Genomic DNA, 16,832 nt, shown 5'->3' with positions numbered 1-16,832 from the left:
ACTGCTGGAAGAGTTGCGTTCCTGTTCTTCACCTGCTGTCTTTGTTATGTGAAGAGCCTTCAGTTATCAAGCTCCTCTTTTGTGGAACCAGGTTCCACTTTCAGTCTGGGGGGCAGATTCGGTCAGCTCTTTTAAAGTAAAACTTAAAACTTTCCTCTTTGATTCTGCCCATAGTTAGGGCTGGCTCAGGTTAGCCCAGACCAGCCCTTAGTTAAGCTGCTATAGGCTTAGACTGCCGGGGGACTTCTTAGGACACACCGAGCTCCTCTCTCACTCTCTCGTTCTACCATAATTCACGTTTTATTAATGTACATGACTAATTCAGCTTCTGTCCGGGAGGTTTTTTTGTGCTTTCTCCCCTATCAGGTCTCCGTAGATCGTGGTTCCTTCGGGTCCCTGGTCCTGACACCTACCGTGGCCCTGCTGACGCCTGCTGCGGCCATCATCATCATCATCATCATTATTATTTTAGATATTAATCATATTACTGTACTCGTAAACCAACATTACCCTCTCCTAAAGTCTCTGTGCTCTCCCTCCCCACAGGCTTCTGTGGATGGTGGTTCTATCTGATGGTGGTTGCCCCTGCAGTGGTCCTGCTGTGCGCCTGGCTTACTACTCACAGTTACTTGAATCATTTCTGTCATATAATTGCATGTATTATATATTGTTCATTCTGTACACATGGCATCCATTGTAGTCTGTCCATCCCGGGAGTGGGATCCCTCCTCTGACGTTCTCCCTAAGGTTTCTTCCCTTTTTTCCCTCTTGGAAGAGTTTTTTCATTTTTTGGGGAGTTTTTCCTGTGCCGATGGTGGGTTTCGGGACAGAGGATGTTGTATGTGTACAGAGTGTAAAGCCCTCTGAGGCAAATTTGTAATTTGCGATTATGGGCTATACAAAATAAAATGAATTGAATTGAATTGAATTGATGGACTTTTTTATGGTGTTGGTTTGCCTTGTACTGTGGTTGTTTTGTGCTAATGTCCTTGGTTTTAGAGCGACATTGCTTAGCAAAGTGATTCAGCTTACCACAGTTTCTGCATTGTTTGCTTCTAGCAGGATATTCTCCTTCATGAGGATATTTACCTCCACAGTTCCTGCAGCTGCTGTCTGAACGTTGTTTTTCTGACCATCGTCTGCTGTTTGGATGCTTCTGCACGGTCTTTCGATCCAGCACGATCAAGAAGCTTTTCTAGGCCAAGTTCAGGTTCCCGTAGCGATTTCCTGCGCAGCCTGGATGATGCACAGCTTTGTATGATTTGCGTTTTAATCTCTGTGTTGACATCTGCAAACTCACAGTTCCTAGCTAGCATCCTTAGCCTCATATGATAACTGTCCACATTTTCTCCTGGTTCCTGTACCGTTTTTCTGAAGATGTATACTTGATACTGCACGTTTGCACATCTATATCTGCAGGTGACGTGGTTACGTCATGAACATAACACTGTCTAATTATCTCTTTGTCTTTCGCCAACACTCAAATTCTGACATTACATTCTCTATTAATTTGTCAGCGTCACGACCCGGCAGAACACAGGACACAGTTGCAGGGTTTTAAGGGATTTGTAGTCTTTATTAGTAAGACTGGATCTCCAAGGCAGAGAAATGAATATGAGCTATAACAATTTAGATTACACTTCTACCGATGAATCATTTAGGAAGAAGTGTGGCTATGAAAATGATAAGCACTCTTTGGACGGAGGCAACGTCACTTAACAAAAAACACTCCCTTAAAAAACTGGAGGCACTATGAAAGATTATCAAAACAAAATTCACTCCTTACGGAGGAAACAAAGGACGATGAAAACATTAACCATTAACCTAGATGTATGATTTCACAAAATCAGAATTACTCTCTAGGAAGAAAAACAACGGAGCAGAACACCATGACGTGGTTTTAGAGGCTAAGAAACTACGGCGAGGCCGAAGTGAACACAAGGACACAAGGACGGAAACAAAGACACTGGCACCGGACAAAGGGAGACGCAGACTATTAGTACACATAGAGGGCGATGGGGAACAGGTGGACACAACTGGGAATCAGGGAACTGGTGACACATGTGGAAAGGGTAAGTGAGAGTTATTTCAGAATAAAACATAAAATGACAAGACAAACGGACCAGACAAAATAAAACAAACCTAAAAGGTTCACTGCGGTGTGACAGGCAGATTGTCATATTTAGGGGTTTTAATCGAGGAAAGTAGCCACTAGATGCTGACGTAAGCTTCAAAATAAGATGATCAAGTCCTGCATTTGTTACAGAACAGTCGATATGGAGATTTTTATCTGCAACTGCTTTGAGCACAATATAAGCTAAATACATATATTTAAAACAATTACAAATAACTTTATGTAATATATTTGCCCCCAGACTCCCCGCTGACGTCATCAGTGTTTAAGTAGAGGGAACCGATTGGCTCCGGCTCCTGCAGGCTCTGTTTCTTAGCATGTACACTGTGTGTTCCAAAAGAGATAATGATTATCTGATGAAATGCACAAATCAATCACTGAATAGCCAAAGTTAAGTACTGAAGAGTACCTTGTTCACTGATACTGATGTTATACGAACTGTAATTAACTGCTTTGGGCTCTGGAAATATTCAATATTCTTGAACCATTGAAATACTTGTTTGACGATGTAGAAAAAATAACTTGAGTTATTTATAACTCATTGTTATAAGTAGGTTTACTCCTGAAACATGGTTCTCTTCTTTATTGTCTATTCAACAAATCAGATGAACTCACCCTGTCCAGTCTCTGTTTGGCTCACACACACACACACAAACACACACACAAACACAAACACACACACTTAGGAACGCTCCGTCCCATCGTTCAACATAAAATGATTGACAGGATCAGAGAGGTGACTTTAAAACCCACATCCAACAGTCTGATTCTAGGTGAGCGCCGTGCTGCAGGTAAGACACATTCCTATTTTATTTCATCTCATGACTTTGACAGGAAATAAAAAGATTAAACAAGACAAGTAATCGTTTTAAAATAAACTCCAATATCAACAGTGTGAGTTTGAGTCTGTGTTTTCATGGACAGGCTAAAGTCATTACAGCCACTTATTACACACGTCTGTGAGCGAGTCCTCTCCTGTCGTAGGGAATTCAAACAAGTATTTGAGTGAAGCAGATACAGAGAGTCATTTCACGTCTGAAAGCATTGACAGTCATCAGGGACAATTACCTGTCTTACAGGTTGCCCCCCTTTCAACTCCTTCACATTTTCAGCTATTTAAGCCGTTCAAATATTAAAATATTCAGCTCATTTCTGGCTTTAGGCCTATGACTTTTCAGCTTTCTACCTCTCAAGCTTGAATTTATATAAATCAGTAATCATGAATATTTCTTCTAATGGTTTTTCTATGGAGATTGTGTTCAAATCCTCTTAAACTTCTTCAACTTTCAGATTTTTCAGCTTAGCCAATCTTTCAGCTACAAACACTTGTCTTTCAAATATTGACACAAGTCTCAACTATGTTATGAAAAAACTGCTTGTCGATATCTATTCTACTTTTTTCATAATCACTGATTATGTTTCACTAGTTCTTCGCTCCATTTTTGACTTTTACATGAGTGTGTAATGTGTCTGCTAGAGGGGGGACCTCGAGGGCTAGAGTGTGGGGCAGCGCCAGAATCTGGTTAAAAAAACATGGAACTTCTGTCCTTGCAGCCAAAGTATACACTCTTGAGGCTTCATTTCTTCAGATTAATGAGGGCATGGTTGTGCTGATTGGATTAATGTGTTCATAGAATCCCAGAGTTCTTTAGTTTTGGCTTATTGAGTGTTAGAGTGACACAACCTCTGCCAAAAGCCCCATAGGCTCCAATACAAATCTGCCGACATATTTCCCAAAAAATCCAGAAGGTACACGTTTTGTAAACTGCGACAGGAGGCGTTTTTATTACCGGACAGACATAAAAAACGCATCCATGCGTTCGGTAGACTCTTGGGTCTCGTAAAAACGTTGTATTTTTCAGATAGGTGTTATAGTTTTGCGCTGAATGTCATTTGTTTGAGGTGTGGATTCTGTGTAACTCGCTGTCCTGTGTCTGCCCTTTGCAGCAGCTCGTTAATGAGCCCAGGTGCGCCGTTGCCGTGGTTACTCGCACACACACGCTGCAGTATCTCTGTCTGTGACTCACAGCTGCTCCTGTTACCTGATTAGTGGAGTCACATGACGCAGCTATGCTTTCTGTCAACAGACCAATATGATAAAGACACTCCCCCCCCTCCACCATGACCTCTTCTCACTGTTAATCACTCACTCAGTCAGTCTGTCTGTCTAATTCTCCTCCCCTCGCCCTCTCTATCGCTTCCTCCCCACCCCTCCCTTCCTCACCCTCTCACCCTTCCTCCCTCTATCTACACCCCCCCACCCCACCCAATCCTTTAGGTGCGCCGTTGCCGTGGTTAATCGCACACACATGCTTCAGTATCTCTGTCTGTGACTCACAGCTGCTCCTATGACCTGGTTAGTGGAGTCAAATGACGCAGCTATGCTTTCTGTCAAAAGACCAATATGATAAAGACACTAGCCTCCCCTCCACCCTGACCTCTTCTTACTGTTAATCACTCACTCAGTCAGTCTGTCTGTCTATTTCTCCTCCTCTCTCTCTCCTTCTATCTCTTCCTCACCACCCCTCCCTTCCTCACCCTCTCACCCTCTCTCTCTCTATCTACACCCCCCCACCCCACCCAATCCAACAATTTCAAAATAAAAGCCCCGTGGAGGGAATTCTTACTGTAATGTTTGTGATGAGGCCTATTAATTAAAAACTTCTTAGTTTGAATAACAAACATTCAGTCTCCCAACCCCCCCTCACCCAATTCCATCATTACAAAATAAAAGCCTCAATGATTATCTGTACCTTAACCATGAAGCTCAGAATGAAGCGGTTTCGTTGAAATACGTATTGCTCTTTCAAATACTACCACAACCACAACGAATATTACTAGTACTTCTAGTACTACAACTGATACTTCTACTACCATACTACTAGTATTTCTACTGCTATTAATACTACAACTACTACTAATGTTATTACAAATACTACTATGGCTAACTAGTATTAGTATTCCAGCTGTTTCTACTGCTATTGATACTAAACCGACTTCTACTGCTAGTACTACTAATACCACAATTACAACTATAACTAATACTACTACTAATATTACTACAAACTATTTTAAACCTCTTTTTATTCATCTCAGCTTTTGTTATTTCTGTGCTTTTTAATATCCAATTAAGCTCCTGCAACTTCTGTATTTTTTAGAAAATCTATTGAAATTCAGCTTCCCCACTTCCTGTATTTTCAGCAGTTTTTTAAAATAATTTCTGCTTTTCCTATGCCTCTATTAACAGCAATGTTTTAGTATTCATTTCATTTTTTTTGCAATATCTCACATTTATTTTAGCTGTTTTCATTTCTGCTTTTTCAGCAAATCTATTGAAATTCCTTTCGGCTTCTCCCATTTCTGTATTTTCAGCAATTTCAAATTAATTTCAGCTTTTCTAATATCTGTAATTTCATCAGCAGTCAAAAAGAGTCAACTAACTCGTTTAAAGATTATATAGAATTTAACTAGCAGAAGCAATACGATTACAAAGTCAAAAACAGTATGAATAGCATAACATTTTGTGAAATAGAGAAGTCCCATGGTCCAGGTGTAAAGCTAAACTTTTCAAGCTGGTTCCAAAATAATATAATATATATATATAATATAATAATAATTCTACCAGCCCTTCCCCTGTCTTTGTCCTTCAAAAACTGCTCCAAGGTATTTATAATTCCCTCCTGGCTCCATCTGATGGTCGAATCTGTGGAAGAATTGAAAGTCCTTCCTCAGGTTTAACGTTACATTGTGATAGGATGTTAATGTGTACTGTAATTAAATGACTATAAATTGTTTGTTTCATATTGTAATTATTATATAACATAATAATGTTATAACTAATTTTTAATAACCCACAAACTACAATTCTTCAATATGATCACATGTATTATATTTTCTAACACTAGGTGTGCTCTTCTGCTTAAATCCCTAACAGATTTGAGCATAATAGAATTCTTTATAAGAGCCAACCATGTGTTCAATCTATTGACTATCAGCGTAGGAACAGTACTTCACCTCTATATATGAGTCCAAGAGCAAGAGTTAGCTGGTAACATATTATTTAATGTGCTAAATTGGCGAGGAGAAAACATGAAAAAAAAAACATTTTACAGTAAAACATTCATGACGTGTTCATCTGCTTTGTCAAAGTGTTTCAAACTCAAGTGAATTTTAAATTTCCAATTTCCTCTTTTACAATTACAGTGAACAAACCACAGCATTTTCAGAAAGATGTCCTCCCAAGTCCGCCTGAGGCTGCTGCCGAGAGCCAGGTGCATGTTTGACGAGCCCGTCCAGGTGAAGGTGGCCGGTCTCAGGTCGAGACAGATGGTCACCCTGAAAGCCAGATCCACTGACGAGAAGGGAGTGTTGTTCAGCTCCTCGGCCACCTTCAGGGCTGATGGGAGCGGGCAGATCGACCTGGAGAGGGACCCCTCCCTCGGTGGGACCTACACTGGCGTTGAACCCATGGGTCTGCTTTGGTCCATGAGGCCGGACACTTTGCACATGAAGTTTCAAAGAACTATGTCTCTAAACCCCCACATGGTGAAGATCTCAGTGCACGAGGAGGAAAAGCAGGAGGGGGGCAGGATGCTGGCCGAAGTGACCAATGAGAGGCTCCTGATTGGAGACGGGGTCATCCGGCGCACGGTCGGAGAGGAGAATATTCGTGGGGTCCTCTTCACTCCGCCAGGTTCTTCTTTGTCTCTATCAAATATTCAAATCCTTCAATAACCAACATTAAAAGTAATGGATTATCAATTATGTTTTGATAGGATTTAGCTGCAGTGTTATAGTAGTGTTAACCTTCTGTGTTTCGAACTAGGAGAAGGTCCGTTCCCCGCTGTGTTGGATCTCTACACCTTCAGTGGAGGTTTGTCAGAGAAAAGGGCCTCCTTGCTGGCCGGCCGAGGGTTTGTGGTTCTGACTGTAGCGCTGTACGGTCAGAGCGACATGGCAAGGAACATCAAAGAGATCCATCTGGATTATTTTGAGAAGGCAGTGGAGTTTTTGCAAAAACAATATAAGGCAAGATGTTTGAACTGTAAACTCTTAATCTCTGAGAATACAGCTGTTGTTTTTTGGGACACCTTTTTGCAGGTTTTCTGTCTACAACACTGCCAAAATATTTAATAACAAGCAGCTAATCGTTGGTGTGTTGGACCACAGGTTGGCGGTAAAGGAGTTGGTGTGATATCCCTTTCAAAAAGTGGAGATCTGGCACTGTCGATGGCCTCTTACCTGCAAGGAGTCGAGGCCGTAGTGTGGATCAACGCCTGCTCCGCCAACACGATTCTTCCTCTCTACTATCAGAAGAGCCAGATCCTCCCTGCGTTAATGATTGACCTCAGCAAGCTGATTCCCACGGAGTCAGAGGCCTTCAATACCAAGAAGGTTCTGAACGACCCTCGTGCAGAGGAGAACGAGGCCACCCTGATCCCTGTGGAGCGGGCGGAGGGACGTCTCCTCTTCGTGGTCTCAGAGGACGACCTCATCTGGGACAGCAAGGCTTACGTGGACATGATGGTGGAGCGACTGCAGCGTCACGGGAAGGACAACTTTGAGATTGTGTGTTACCCCGGAGCGGGACACATTCTAGAGCCACCTTACGGACCCTACTGCCCCTCCGGTTTTAATGCAGTTGTGGGCGTGCCGGTCCTGCGGGGGGGCGAGGCCAGGTACCACGCAGCAGCTGAGGTCCACCTGTGGAAGAAGATCCAGGAGTTCTTCAGGACTCACCTGAGCTGTGAAGCTACGCAGACTAAAGCTAAACTCTAGATGCAAATATCACGATGTGAGAGAGATGGGTAACAGCTGAGGGGGGGTTACAACTGCAATCAAATAAAACAAGGAAAAAATAAAACTACCAAAATATAAACACAAACCCTGATACTCAGTTTGTATTAGTATGCGAATTTAACTTATTATATTGAGATGTTTTATCAAATATACAAAGCGTGTCATGAAGGTACGTTGGGGAAGGTAGGAACAAAAAAAAGGACTTTAATAGTCAAAATTTCCAAAACCCAAAAGGCCAAGGGGCAAAAACGCAGACAAGAACAGGAGACAGGAACTATGACGTGGACATGGACTTCTGTACAATTAACAATGACGCGACGCGAAGTGAGAAGAGACACACATGGCTTAAATACATTAGGGAGGTGCCGGTGAATGGACACAGGTGGAAACGATCATGACACGACAGACAATCACACGGGAAGACAGGACAAGGCAGGAAGTGAAGTTACCAGGGAGACAAGAGGCAGAAAACTACAAAATAAAACAGGACATGAACCCAAACCGTGACAAAGCTGTCTAATTGCCTATTTCGTAAATACTCAAATTATGACATTACATTCTCTGTTAATTTGGCAGCATCACGACCCAGCAGAACACAGGACACAGTTGCAGGGTTTTAATGGATTTGTAGTCTTTATTAGAAAGACTGGATCTCCAAGGCAGAGAAATAAATATGGGCTATAAAAATTATGTAGATCACGCTTCTACCAATAAATAATTTAGGAAGAAGTGTGGCTATAAAAATTATCGAGCAAAAGTCGCTCCACTCTAGGAGGAAAAAAAAGGCTTCTAACTTCATCAGAATACCGGGTAAACACTCTTTGGACGGAGGCAACGTCACTTAACAAAAAACACTCCTTAAAACTGGAGGCACTATGAAAGATTATCAAAACAAAATTCACTCCTTACGGAGGAAACAAAGGACGATGAAAACATTAACCATTAACCTCAATGTATGATTTCACAAAATCAGAATTACTCTCTTGGGGGAAAAACAATGGAGCAGAACACCATGACGTGGTTTTTGGGGCTCAACACAAGGACAGAAACAAAGACACTGGCACCGGACAAAGGGAGACGCAGACTATTAGTACACATGGAGGGCGATGGGGAACAGGTGGACACAACCGGGAATCAGGGAACTGGTGACACATGAGGAAAAGGGTAATGGTGCGTTCACACCAAAAGCGAAGCGAATTTTCGTCCCGCTTCACTCGCGCCTGGAAGGGGGCGTGGCTTGTCTCCGTTACGTGTCTCCGTAAAGACAGTTATGTTTCCACCGTGGCAATAAATAACCACAATTTCTGCTCTTTATTTGTTGTGTGAATTACACAAACGTCGGAACCGCAATCGGTGCTGTGTTCGGGTTCATGCGACTCCTCCAGGAAGCGCGTCTGGATGACAGGCGGAGTAACGTGTATTTATTTATTTGTTTATTTATTTTTTCATAGACTTTATTGCCCCGTGCATCGCCACTGCTGCTTTTCATCGCGGACACATTTGTCCTGTATTTTCCTCCACAACCTTGTGCACCTCTCGACCGGCAAACCGGCGTTTGCGGCGATCTCCCTCCGTGAATCCAACCCGCTTCTACAACCCGCCAATGACGGCTTGTATAAGCGGTCATATTTACGCATTTCTTCCGACAAAAGTTCTTCAATCTGATCCGTTTCTCTCGTAAACATTCTTCGTTTTAATAATGGCGGGATTGTGCTATGAAAGCGGAAACGTGAGACTCCGTAAACGACGTAGTCAGCGGACCAATCGCAGCCTGGTGCGCTGCGCGAGGCTTGCGTCGCTTTCGACACAAGCCTAGAAAAATGGGTCGTCACACGCAAGGACGCAAGGAGGTGTGAAAAGACACGCAAGGGGTGTCCAGCGTCTGCGTCGCTCTGAAGACGCAGAAGCATAAACTAGGCTTTATTCGCTTCGCTCGTTTCGCCTCATTCGCAAAACGTTGTATTGTTTGTATTAGTACGTGAATTTAACGTATTATATTGAGATGTTTTATCAAATATACAAAGCTGTCTAATTTCCTCTTTGTCTTTCGCCAACACTCAAATTCTGACATTACATTCTCTATTAATTTGGCAGCGTCACGACCCGGCAGGACACAGTTGCAGGGTTTTTATGGCGTTATATTTGTGCCACAATCCTGAGCGCGTAATTTAAAGTTTTGAGCACAGAGAACTCATGGACTCATGGACCATGGAAATACTTTATAATTTTTAAACTCGAGTCAGTTGACTCTTTTTGACTTCTCGTCTCAGAAGGGGCGACGGTAACAGTAGTGATCCTTGATCAAAGGTTCAGAACTCCACAGATCAAAGAACCAAAGGATGTTTAAAGACTATTATTTAATTAACTTCTTTCGAATCTTCGTTTCTCAAAATTATAAGTAAACCGAGTAATTACATGAAGATGTTGGTATTTTTGATTTGATGCAATTGGTGGAGAAGATGTTAAAGTAAGCATACAGGTATGCCCAGATGTGAACATCTGCAACCTGTAAGACAGGTGATTGTCCCTGATGACGGTCAATGCTTTCAGACATGAAATGACTCTCTGTATCTGCTTCACTCAAATACTTGTTTGAATTCCCTACGACTGGAGAGGACTCGCTCACAGACGTGTGTAATAAATGGCTGTAATGACATTAGCCTGTCCATAAAAACACAGACTCAAACTCACACTATTGATATTGGAGATTATTTTTAAATGATTACTTGTCTTGTTTCATCTTTTTATTTCCTGTCAGAAAGTCATGAAATTAAATAAAATAGGAATGTGTCTTACCTGCAGCACGGCGCTCACCTAGAATCAGACGGTTGGATGTGGGTTTTAAAGTCACCTCTCTGATCCTGTCAATCATTTTATGATGATAGATTGTGACGGAGCGTTCCTAAGTGTGTGTGTTTGTGTGTGTGTGTGAGCCAAACAGAAACTGGACAGGGTCAAACCTACTTATAACAATGAGTTATGAATAACTTATGTAAGTTATTTTTTCTACATCGTCAAACGGGTATTTCAATGGACCATCCATCCATCCATTGTCAAACTGCTTATCCTGCACACAGGGTCACGGGGGGGCTGGAGTCCATCCCAGCCAACTTCGGGCGATAGACAGGGTACATCCTGGATTGGTCGCCAGCCAACACAGACCAATACAACTATTCACACATCTACGGGCAATTTAAAGTCCCCAATTAACCTGATCCCCAGAGCATGTCTTTGGACTGTGGGAGGAAGCCGGAGAACCCAGAGAGAACCCACGCAGACATGGGGAGAACATGCAGACTCCCCACAGAAAGGCCACTGGGCGGAACCTTCTTGCTGTGAGGTGACAGTGCTAACCACCACGCCACCGTGCCGCCCCGGTATTTCAATGGTTAAAAACATAAATTATGTGAAGAATGTTGAATATTTACAGAGCCCAAGGCAGCATCTTAAATTGCTTTTATTGGTTAAACTCAATCTGAAAGTGGGTGACAACTTATCATTTGTCCCCATTACTCACAGCCATATTTTGACTAATCCTTGTTAATTTATTTACAGCCACAGTTCCAGTGTGATCTGAACCTTCAGACATTTATTAGCCAGTTTGTGTTTAATGACAGTTCAAATAACATCACTATCAGTGAACAAGGTACTCTTCAGTACTTAACTTTGGCTATTCAGTGATTGATTTGTGCATTTCATCAGATAATCATTATCTCTTTTGGAACACACAGGGTATATGCTAAGAAACAGAGCCTGCAGGAGCCGGAGCCAATCTGTTCCCTCTATTTAAACACTGATAACGTTAGCAGGGAGTCTGGGGGCAAATAGGTTGCATAAAGTTATTTGTAATTGTTTTAAATGTATGTATTTAGCTTATATTGTCCTCAAAGCAGTTGCAGATACAAATCTCCATATCGACTGTTCTGTAACAAATGCAGGACTCGATCACCTTATTTTAAAGCTTACATCGGCATCTAGAGGCTACTTTCCTCGATTAAAACCCCTGTATATGACAATCTGCCTGTCACACCGCGGTGAACTTGTTTGGTTTGTTTTATTTTGTCTGCTCCATTTGTCTTGTCTTTTTCTGTTTTATTTTGAAATAGTAACTCTCCACTCATTTCAGGTCACTTACCCTTTCCTCATGTGTCACCAGTTCCCTGAGTGACGCCGGGTGCGAAAAGTGGTCGGTTCTTCTGGTGGTCGGTGGAAGGATCTTTTTTCAGTAGAGACATGGACCCGCCTCCTCCTCCTCGTGCAAATGACATGTTAATGAGTATCTTCACGACCACGGGTTTGCCGTAAATCATTGTTTCTAACTTTATTGAGAATCAGGCACAACACAGCGACCTGCAAGTAGCGCAGCGTCTTAAATAAAGTGACGTATGTCTTAATGCGATGCTTTAGAAATGAACACAAAGGGATTCTGTATTTGTTCATAAAGCCTGAAAAGGGTCATTTGGCCAATGTTTTGATAACCGGCCGCTGCCAGCGGAGAGAGAGCACCAGCGGACTAGTTAAAAGCTTTTTTGTTTTCCTCCTAGAATGCAGCATCTTTTGGTGGTTCATGTCCGGTTTTATTTTGTAGTTCTCTGCATCATGTCTCCCTGGTAACTTCACTTCCTGGCTTGTCCTGTCTTCCCCTGTGATTGTCTGTCGTGTCATGATTGTTTCCACCTGTGTCCAATCACCTGCACCTCCGTAGTGTATTTAAGCCATGTGTGTCTCTTGTCACGTCATTGTTAATTTCACGGAAGCCCATGTCCACGTCATAGTTCTTGTCTCCTGTTCTTGTCTGCGTTTTTTGTCTGTTAAAGTCATTTTTTGTTTCTTGAGTCATACCTTCCCAAACGTAACTTCCTGACAAGCTTTGTATATTTGATAAAGACATCAATACAATACGGTAAATTCATGTACTAATACAAACTCAGTAATCAGGCTTTGTGTTTATATTTTGGAAGTTTTAATATTTGCTTGTTTCATTTGATTGCAGTTGTAACCCCCCTCAGCTGTTACTCATCTCTCTCATATCGTGATATTTGCTTCTAGAGTTTAGCTTTAGTCCTGCGTCACAGCTCAGGTGAGTCCTGAAGAACTCCTGGATCTTCTTCCACAGGTGGACCTCAGCTGCAGCGTGGGACCAGGCCTCGCCCCCCAACAAGACTGGCCCGCCGACAACTCCATGAAAACCGGAGGGGCAGTAGGGTCCGTAAGGCGGCTCTAGACAGTGTCCCGCTCCGGGGTAACATACACTCTCAAAGTTGTCCTTCCCGTTACGCTGCAGTCGCTCCACCATCATGTCCACATAAGCCTTGCTGTCCCAGTTGAGGTCGTCCTCTGAGGCCACAAAGAGGAAACGTCCTTCCGCCCGCTCCACAGGGATCAGCGTCTCCTCGTTCTCCTCTGCACAAGGGTCGTTCAGAACCTTCTTGGTATTGAAGGCCTCTGACTCAGTGGGAATCAGCTTGCTGAGGTCAATCATTAACGCGGGGAGGATCTGGCTCTTCTTATAGTAGAGAGGAAGAAGCGTGTTGGCGGAGCAGCCGTTGATCCACACTACGGCCTCGACTCCTTGCAGGTAAGAGGCCATCGACAGTGCCAGATCTCCACTTTTTGAAAGGGATATCACACCAACTCCTTTACTGCCAACCTGTGGTCCAACACACCAACGATTAGCTGCTTGTTATTAAATACTTTGGCAGAGTGGCAGACAGAAAAAGTACAAAAAGGTGTCCCAAAAAAACCTGTATTCTCAGAAATTAACAGTTTACAGTTCAAACAACTTGCCTTATATTGTTTTTTCAAAAACTCCACTGCCTCCTCTAAATAATCCAGATGGATCTCTTTGATGTTCCTCGCCCTGTCGATGTTACCGTACAGCGCTACAGTCAGAACCACAAACCCTCGGCCGGCCAGCAGGGAGGCCCTTTTCTCTGACAAACCTCCACTGAAGGTGTAGAGATCCAACACAGCGGGGAACGGACCTTCTCCTGGATCGAAACACAGAAGGTTAACACTACTATAACACTGCAGCTAAATCCTATCAAAACATAATTGATAATCAATTACTTTTAATGTTGGTTATTAAAGGATTTGAATATCTGATAGAGTCAATAAAGAACCTGGCGGAGTGAAGAGGGCCCCACGAATATTCCCCTCTCTGACCGTGCGCCGGATGACCCCGTCTCCGATCAGGAGCCTTTCATTGGTCTCTTCTGCCAGCATCCTGCCCCCCTCTTCCTTTTCCTGGTCATGAACTGAGATCTTCACCACGTAGGGGTTTAGAGACTTAGTTTTTCGGAAATCTTTGTGCAAAGTGTCCGGCCTCATGGACCAAAGCAGACCCATGGGTTCAACGCCGGTGTAGGTCCCACCGAGGGAGGGGTCCCTCTCCAGGTCGATCTGCCCGCTCCCATCAGCCCTGAAGGTGGCCGAGGAGCTGAACACCACTCCCTTCTCGTCAGTGGATCTGGCTCTCAGGGTGACCATCTGTCTCGACCTGAGACCGGCCACCTTCACCTGGACGGGCTCGTCGAACATGCATCTGGCTCTCGGCAGCAGCCTCAGGCGGACTTGGGAGGACATCTTTCTGAAAATGCTGTGGTTTGTTCTTTACAAATCTTCACTGTAATTGTAAAAGAGAAATTGGAGATTGAAAATTCGCTTTAGTTTGGAAAACTGACAAACCAGATGAACACGTCATGAATGTTTTTCTGTAAAGTTTCTCCTCGCCAATCTAGGGCATTAAATAATGTTACCAGCTAACTGTTGCTCTTGGACATATATTTAGAGGTGAAGTACTGTTCCCACGCTGATAGTCAATAGATTGAACACATGGTTGGCTCTTAAGTTATCTCCTATTATGATCAACTCTGTTAGGGATTTAAGCAGAAGAGCACACCTAGTGGTAGAAAATATAATACATGTGATCATATTTAGTGATAGAATTGTAGTTTGTGGGTTATTAGAAATTAGTTATAACATTAGCATGTAATATTAATAATTGCAATATGAATCAAACGATTCATAGTCATTTAATTACTGTTCACATTAACATCCTGTCACAATGTAACATAAAACCTGTTGAAGGACTCTTAATTCTTCCACATTTTCTCCTCAAAATCTGAGGAAGGACTCTTAATTCTTCCTTCAGGAATCAGGAATCATTTTTTGCCAAAATATGTCAAACATACAAGGAATCTGTCTTGGCGGTTTGTGCGCGACAGTAGACAGTGTAACAATAGACAAGACAGCAGTGCACAAGTTATAAAAGGAAGTAAAATGAAATGCTAATGCAATGGGATAGTAGAATCAAGCTATGGGTTAGTATAAAATAAGAGAATGAAGTTAGAGTTCAAATTTTAAAATATTAAAAAAATATTGAGCATAAAGTGCACTAGCGAACAAGTAACAAAGTGACGACAAAGTGAAAAATGACAGTAAAAGTGACCAGTGGAATGTTATAGTCAGTCATAGAATACAGGTCAAGACCATATAAACTGATGAACATAATGGTGACATGTGATGAACTGTGATGATTTAGGATGTGTTTTTGTTAAAGTGTACTGGCTATTAGATGATGTTATTATGCATGTTTCGTCATGTTTACACGAAGAAGCTTTAAGCCTCAATGAATGTACTGTGGTAATAAGTAAACAGGGATCGGTCAGTCAGGGATTTCAGATTCGACCATCAGATGGAGCCAGGACGGAGTCATAAACACCTTGGAGCAGTTTTTGAAGGACAAAGACAGGGGAAGGGCTGGTAGAATTATTTTGGCACCAACTTGATAAATGGCTTTACACCTGGACCATGGGACTTCTCTATTTTACAAAATATTATACTATTCATACTTTTCTTAACTTTAATTGTATTGCTTCTGCTAGTTAATGAATTCTATATAATTTTTAAACTTGAGTTAGTTGACTCTTTTTGACTTCTCGTCTCAGAAGGGGCGACGGTAACAGTAGTGATCCTTGATCAGCGGTTCAGAACTCCACAAATCACAGAACCAAAGGATGTTTAAAGACTTATTTAATTAACAGTGAATCTTAGTTTCTCAAAATTAGCCTAAAAGTAAACCGAGTAATTACATGAATATGTTGGTATTTTTTACAGACAGAAGATAAATTGTCTGGTATTTTGGATTTGATGCAATTGGTGGCGAAGATGTTAAAGTAAGCATACAGGTATGCCCAGATGTGAACATCTGCAACCTGTAAGACAGGTGATTGTCCCTGATGACGGTCAATGCTTTCAGACATGAAATGACTCTCTGTATCTGCTTCACTCAAATACTTGTTTGAGTTCCCTACGACAGGAGAGGACTCGCTCACAGACGTGTGTAATAAATGGCTTTAATGACATTAGCCTGTCCATAAAAACACAGACTCAAACTCACACTATTGATATTAGAGTTAATTTTTAAATGATTACTTGTCTTGTTTCATCTTATTTCCAGTCAGAAAGTCATGAGATGAAATAAAATAGGAATGTGTCTTACCTGCAGCACGGCGCTCACCTAGAATCAGACGGTTGGATGTGGGTTTTAAAGTCACCTCTCTGATCCTGTCAATCATTTTATGTTGGTCGATGGGACGGAGCGTTCCTTAGTGTGTGTGTGTGTGTGTGTGTGTGTGTGTGTGTTTGTGTGAGCCAAACAGAGACTGGACAGGGTGAGTTCATCTGATTTGTTGAATAGAAAATAAAGAAGAGAATCATGTTTCAGGAGTAAACCTTCTTATAACAATGAGTTATGAATAACTCATTTAAGTTAGTTTTTCTTACATCGTCAAACGGGTATTTCAATGGTTCAAAACATAAATTATGTGAAGAATGTTGAACTTATCATTTGTCCCCATTATTCACAGCCATATTTTGACTAATCCTTGTTAATTTA

General features: G+C 42.2%; 2 protein-coding genes across 5 annotated transcripts; one reads left to right on the top strand and one right to left on the bottom strand.

The window, feature by feature from the left end:
• Positions 1-1,922: 1,922 nt before the first annotated feature.
• On the top strand, positions 1,923-8,018 carry LOC120815727 (acyl-coenzyme A thioesterase 1). Of its 3 annotated transcripts, none has more exons than XM_078099748.1 (4): positions 1,923-2,072; positions 6,338-6,827; positions 6,960-7,162; positions 7,304-8,018. In XM_078099748.1, the coding sequence occupies exons 2-4, from the start codon at positions 6,365-6,367 to the stop codon at positions 7,910-7,912; spliced, it is 1,275 nt and encodes a 424-aa protein (XP_077955874.1). In that variant the 5' UTR covers positions 1,923-2,072; positions 6,338-6,364; the 3' UTR covers positions 7,913-8,018. The 3 variants fall into 3 exon arrangements, with proteins under 3 accessions (XP_077955874.1, XP_077955873.1, XP_040026574.2); XM_078099747.1 differs by lacking the exon at positions 1,923-2,072 and adding an exon at positions 2,860-2,925; XM_040170640.2 differs by lacking the exon at positions 1,923-2,072 and having other exon boundaries at positions 5,861-6,827.
• Positions 8,019-12,873: 4,855 nt separating this feature from the next.
• Positions 12,874-16,621, bottom strand: LOC120814427 (acyl-coenzyme A thioesterase 6-like). 2 transcript variants are annotated; one of them, XM_040169749.2, is made up of 4 exons: positions 16,437-16,621; positions 14,056-14,558; positions 13,721-13,923; positions 12,874-13,583 (listed from the first exon to the last, which is right to left on the bottom strand). In XM_040169749.2, exons 2-4 carry the CDS (start codon positions 14,516-14,518, stop codon positions 12,939-12,941), a joined length of 1,311 nt encoding a protein of 436 aa, XP_040025683.2. In that variant the 5' UTR covers positions 14,519-14,558; positions 16,437-16,621; the 3' UTR covers positions 12,874-12,938. The 2 variants fall into 2 exon arrangements, with proteins under 2 accessions (XP_040025683.2, XP_077955862.1); XM_078099736.1 differs by lacking the exon at positions 16,437-16,621 and having other exon boundaries at positions 14,056-16,428.
• Between the last annotated feature and the right edge of the window lie 211 nt (positions 16,622-16,832).

The sequence above is a fragment of the Gasterosteus aculeatus genome, chromosome 3 (genome assembly GCF_964276395.1).
Source record: "Gasterosteus aculeatus chromosome 3, fGasAcu3.hap1.1, whole genome shotgun sequence".
In the NCBI taxonomy this organism is placed as follows: Eukaryota; Metazoa; Chordata; class Actinopteri; order Perciformes; family Gasterosteidae; genus Gasterosteus; species Gasterosteus aculeatus.
The sequence above is the reverse complement of the archived record's forward strand: the minus strand, read 5'-3'. Positions and strand labels throughout refer to the sequence as shown.